The 6,000-nt window shown below is 35.5% G+C and overlaps 1 protein-coding gene across 1 annotated transcript; it reads right to left on the bottom strand.

The window, feature by feature from the left end:
- Window positions 1–1,075: 1,075 nt before the first annotated feature.
- LOC107904795 (probable protein arginine N-methyltransferase 3) lies at window positions 1,076–5,992 on the bottom strand. Its single transcript, XM_041094612.1, has 7 exons — window positions 5,608–5,992; window positions 4,110–4,655; window positions 3,925–4,022; window positions 3,479–3,557; window positions 3,141–3,401; window positions 2,703–2,870; window positions 1,076–1,678 (listed from the first exon to the last, which is right to left on the bottom strand). The coding sequence occupies exons 1-7, from the start codon at window positions 5,902–5,904 to the stop codon at window positions 1,241–1,243; spliced, it is 1,887 nt and encodes a 628-aa protein (XP_040950546.1). The 5' UTR covers window positions 5,905–5,992; the 3' UTR covers window positions 1,076–1,240.
- Between the last annotated feature and the right edge of the window lie 8 nt (window positions 5,993–6,000).

Raw genomic sequence — 6,000 nt, 5'->3', positions numbered from 1 at the left:
GCAAAGAACATATCCATCGAAAGTTGACAAACCTCTCAAGGGTCAATATTGATTTTAATGGGGGGTTTTGTCTCCTAATTTTACTGAAAGCCTAAAGAGAGAGTATGTTCACAAAATGGTAGCACCTCATCGGATGCCTAAAAAGACAAACAATTCGCATTACACATGGTTAGACTTGAATCATTGCCTTAAAAGTTTATAGGGCATTATAAGTTGTGTGTTCAATTCACAATTACTGACTAACACTTGATGAGATGAAACTGAAGAAGGTTCGATGAATCAAGCCATAGGATGTGTTAAATATGGAGAAAGAAAAAGAGTGTTCGAATAGTTGAAAGTTAGAGAGATTATTAGTGTTGATATCCCTCGTCAAGAAGTATTTAAAAGAGACATGGGTAAGCCAAGCATCCTCCCTTAGTTGACGGCCTATCATTCAATTATAGGTAACTTGTTAAGTTAATTATATGACTTGATATGGTGAAGTTGCATGATGTATTAATGATAAATGATAACGCTTGAGCTTGGCATAATCGTGGTCTTAGGCAGAGCTCTGGTATGGTCTGGCGAGATATCCGATGAGATGTTTACCAGTCTTTTCCTGTCCACGGACGAATCTGCTACATAGTTAGACATTGGTTATTGCTTATAGTTTATTTACACCATGAGAAATAAGTGAATTTGAGGAGAAAAAAAAACCAAAGCGACTTAAGGAGCCCGTTTTCACTATTACAAAATAATAAATTATTAAAATTACTAAAATAATAATTCAGGTCAACCCTGGTTTAAAACAATCTTAGGGTAGAATTGGATGTAAGATTGAACACAATGCGATATGTTTAGCTTACTTTTTGTCTCACGCTACAATATCGCTACAGTATCTAATCTCACCGCTACCGCTGTTTTTACACTAACCAAAGGTAAACGCACCGCCCATCCAAACTCACCCTTAATACAAGAGTTAGCTCAAACAAGACGGGCCTACGTGAGTACTAAGTAGCCCGTTCAATAGACAACAGATAGGTGAAATGACTAATAATTGAATGCAAAGCACGAATTAGAAGAGCTTGGTATCGTATGCTTAAGATACTTAACTTTCAAACTTTCACCATAAAAAGGATTAAAAAGATTTTCAGGAAATAAATGAAGCAATATTACTAGCATTAGCCTGAATTCTTAGCTAACTTACATTCTTCCACCAAAAATAAACGTAGCAAAATACGCTTTCTATGATGAGAACTTATCATGTTAAATTAAACATTTGCGCTGGCCAACTGCGTTTCCGACCATCGGAGCCAACTCCAGCAGTTTCGAGGGATATGTCAATGCACCGATGCTGTGTTGCATGAGCAATGCTGATTCGCAAAAGAATTTTTGAAGCCGGACAAGCATCTGTCCCAACAGCTGCAGATCCTTCTGCAGTGAACTTGCTTGATGCCACCGAAATTGGTTCTCGAAAAGTGAGGATCGTCTGTGACCAGTGGGTTTTAGGAGTATATGGCGATGTAGATAGAACAGTTGGCATTTCTTTGCAGAACCGGCTGGTGAATCCTGTCTCGAACCACAAAACAAGCCCAAAACATGCGGTTGCCTTATGATCCAAAGTATCATTCTTTGCTTCCAACTCAGCAGTCGCAGTGAAATCTACTTCATCAGGCTTCATGGTTGCAAGGTCAAAGCTCTGAAGTAAAACACAGTCAGTCACAACCCAAATACATATATCATACTCAATGAAATCTAGGATAATACCAAAAAGGATACAGAGTGGACATGAGCTAAGGCTGCTTGGTTTTTATAGTCAGTATCAATATATTATCCAAATCTTATAACAAAAAGTCGCAAAATATTAGCTGACAGCATTTATGGTTAGCCATCATAAGGTAACATGTAATGAAACTCTCGGCTCAATGCCAAAGCATGTTGTTCCAGACAAGCCCCTAAAAAACTTAAAAAGAAAAGAGGTAAAAGTGCAAACCAGAACTTCTTAAACCGAATTAGTTAATATGGGGATCAGGAAAAGAATGAAAAGAAAATGGTGGGAAAGGTAAGACAGATATTATAAAAATGTTGTCGTTAAGACAGGTTGGGCACAGCACTAACACAATTATGCATGCATAAAACATTTCACAGGAAAACTTGGAAAATCTTGGATTAATCAACTGAATTAACATTCCTTCTGAATTAACTAATATGCTTCTACCCTGGCCTATCCAAGTAAAAGACGGACAAATTTTCAGTAAAGGTGGATCGGACAACTATATAGAAGCTTGGTCACATGCTCCTACCACGGATCATTAGCAAAAGTCAAGCCGCTTAAATTGTCAAAATATTGAAGGAAAACAAATTATAGCTGAAACTTCAGGAATCCTTTTATATGTTGACCCTAACACAAGATACATGCAGAACTTGTCAATAACGAATTCCAAGTCGATTCAAGACTAGGAATTAGTCAAACCACTTCAACGATATAAAAGCCAGATATGAAACTGTCCAGCTATTTGTCAAGACAGAAGCAATATATAAGCAACTTTATTATTTTTTCCTTTTAGCTAGGAACTAGTCTACAGCAGACTAGTCTACTAAAACTTCTTGCTAAGAAGACTTGCCTTGTACAGGTACAACCTACTAAGACCTGCTTATTTTTATTTATTTATTTTTCAAAAGAATTGAAAAGGCACAAACATAAGATTATAGAAGTCACTAACCTGAAGCACAGCAGCATTGGTTACTAGATCATGATGATTAATAATGTCAACAATAGGAAATTTAGCGGCATCTTCAACAACTTCCTTTCCAATATAAGACATATTGAAGCCATAAACATTTTCCCAGAAGGGAAGACTGGTACCACCCTTTCCAAATCCAGCAACAAACTAAAATGGAAATAAAAGATGAAAAAATGTAAACAAAGTTAGTCTATGTTACTCCAACTATTCAATTTTCATTAAGTACCCATGTCCAATGCATATCCGAACACAGTTGAAGGGATATAACCTTCCAAAGATCCTCCACATACATGTAAAAACACAGAAAAATGAAAATTCCCATGTCAAACACATGACTGTACCCGGTATTCACACCCAAGCTGACTAACAAAGAAGTTATAATCTATACTAACAAGTGAAATATTGTAAACGACTCACAATAGTTGCTGTATCAGGAAGTATTGCCCCTCCAGGCTTCAACCATCGGTCTCTTGCAAAGAGCACTGAACTGAGCATGGACTCATATAAGAGGCAGTATCCCATCCATTCACTTACTAATATGTCAACACTATGAGGTTGAATTTGTATGGATTTATCAAGATCCTCAACCATACAATTAACCACTTCAATTACACCGGTACAACTTTTATTACCTTCACTGTCAGTTTTACTCCGCCAAAGGCCATTGTCCTTTGCAATCTGCAATTAACAAAATAAAAAATTAAAAGAAGCTAATCACACGGCCTTTTCAACACTACCAGCCTAAATAAATTCACCTGAGTTGCCACTGTAGCCATCTTCTCGCTAGCTTCGATGGAAATTACCCTTGATGCTCCTGCTTGTGCTGCAAAGAGACTGATAAAGAGAGAATTTGAAAATCAGAAACCTGGCAACATTGGTATGTTTACTATTTCTAAAGAAGAGTCTATCTGTGAAGCCATATATAGTATGAACCACAACCATCAAAGCAGAAACAATAAATTTTCATCACAATGATCCATGGATACTCATATAATAGGAAAATGGACAACTTTTCTAAAATAAAATGGAAGCTACAAGCATAAGACATGGTAGAGGATTCAATGGTATAGACAAACATCAAATGCTACAGTGGGGTGGTCCATGACTGCACATGACATAGTTTAAACATTTGATTTGAACAAATAAAATAAACATTTATAGTGAAATGAAAATTAGAAGGAAACTGGATGGAACATGTTACCTTAGTATGCCAGTACCACAGCCTACATCCATAACAACTGCACCATTCAGGAGAGAATGATTTTTCAATAAAGCTTGCCTATAAGCATCTGTTCTTATCTGTTGTAGCACCAAAAGATATGTGCATCAAATTGCTAGTCAAACCTTCCAAAGCTTCAATTGAAGTAAAAGAACTAATCTTTATACCTTGTCACTTATCATATCTCTATGGATTCCAAATGAACTGTATGACCCAAAATAACTATCGTTGATCTTTTTAATATCCTTTTCAACAACATCTGCAATACAAACTCTAGATTGCTTATCCTTCGGATCACTTTCTACTGACCTAGCATTTTCTCCATAATCCATTCCATTTTCTGTTATTATCTTAGAAGAACTTGCCAAGCTCAAATGACCATTGGGACATGCCATAACAGTTTTTTTATCTTTGTTATAGGTCTTGGCATTTAACTCAGTCTCTTCTGCAGTATCGTCATCATCAATGCAGACACTACCAAAATCCTTAACAATCTCCTCTTTTTCAAATGATGTGTTACATTCATCTTCATCTTCTTCACCTCCGTCAAAACTGTAAAGAAGTGAATCTTCTCGCATGAAAGGATTGAGATACTTATCGTAATCCAAAAGAAGCTTAACATCTTTAGTATTGACAGATGGATGTAAATGACTTTGTAGATCTTGCTTAGACTGGCAGCAGACTCCGCAACTCCAACATCTATTATCTGCTACCTGGTAAGTCAGTCAAAAGAAATGTAAAACAATATATACACGACCCGCTAAATATTAGCATGGTGAAACAGCTTTACATCATATCACCCCCATCTGAACTTTTAAAAAATTATGAGAGGGATCCTTTGATGATAGAAAAAGTAGTCCGGCGCCCAATCTGAATAAAACATAACTGGGCTCCCACAAACTTGTTTTTCATAATAAAAACAACAGCACAGCGTAAAGATTTTGCTCAACCTAACATCCTAGAAACTGGAATACTGGATTTCTCATTAAATTATAATTGAAAAGACAATTATTTTCTTTTTAAAAAAGAAATTGAGTATATATGTACTATCTATTAAATAATAACCAAATCAGTTAGCTTCCGTTTTCTCTATATTCTTTGTGTTTCCAACAAATTTCTAGGCAGCCTAACAGAATCTCGAACTAAGGCAAAAAATAATGCAGTTCTTTCTTTTGCTATTTCTAACAATGGCTAATTTCCTATAATCTGAGGCGAACCTAGGGGGTGACAGGGGCACTGGCCCCTAAATGGAAAATTACTATTTAGGCCCTTGAATTTTTTTAAAATTTTAAATTAATAAAGGTAAAATTACATTTTAGCCTCCTAAAATTATAAAAATTCAATTTAATCCTTTAAAAATTATAAAGATATATACTATAAAAATTTAAAATTTCATTCGCCCCTGGCTTCGCCCCTGCCTATAATAAAAGAAATCTGCAGAAAGAAAAAACTATAGTTGATTAAACTAAAACATAAAACCAATTCTAACCTAATTATTATTCTATATAGAAGCAAATGCATCGTTTTTTTATCCTCTAAAAATATTTAAATATTCATTTTCTAATTTTTCCCGATAAAAGAAAGTAAATAATAAAAATAACAATTATTCAAAAAATCATACATGGAGAAAAAAGAAAGAAAAAGTAATGGAGATTAGGATTTGACCTGAGAACGAACATAATTGATTAGCTTGAATGAACCATAAAAATCCAATCCCAAATCTTTTCTGATTCCATTGAAGTCGAAGAAATGAGTTAAACGACAATGGTCGAACAGGGCATCGCAAGAACTGTACTTGAAATCACAGAACAAACAGAGGAACTCTAAATCTTCGTCATTTTCATCACCATCTTCTTCATTTTCTTCTCCAGTCCAAGCTTCCCTACTGTCTTCATCATCTTCTTCCTCTTCTTCTCGAGTTAACCGATTGGTTTCTTCGGTTTCCATCAGGTTCTTCGACATTAGTTTCTTCAATTACTGAAAGTAGAAAGACAGAGAAAGCGAGAAACCTTAAACCCTGTGCTGGAAAATCAGAAACCCTAACAAAACCTGTCTGCT

Source organism: Gossypium hirsutum, chromosome D05 (genome assembly GCF_007990345.1).
Source record: "Gossypium hirsutum isolate 1008001.06 chromosome D05, Gossypium_hirsutum_v2.1, whole genome shotgun sequence".
Taxonomy (NCBI): Eukaryota; Viridiplantae; Streptophyta; class Magnoliopsida; order Malvales; family Malvaceae; genus Gossypium; species Gossypium hirsutum.
The sequence above is the reverse complement of the archived record's forward strand: the minus strand, read 5'-3'. Positions and strand labels throughout refer to the sequence as shown.

Bases quoted from the DNA above. Each gene is read 5' to 3' on its own strand.
- LOC107904795 (XM_041094612.1), bottom strand. From the start codon at position 5,904: ATGTCGAAGAACCTGATGGAAACCGAAGAAACCAATCGGTTAACTCGA. The intron at 4,023-4,109 runs GTATAAAGATTA...GTGCTACAACAG, and splicing joins GAGATATGATAAGTGACAAG to ATAAGAACAGATGCTTATAG. The intron at 3,558-3,924 runs GTAACATGTTCC...TCTCTTTATCAG, and splicing joins TGTGGTACTGGCATACTAAG to TCTCTTTGCAGCACAAGCAG.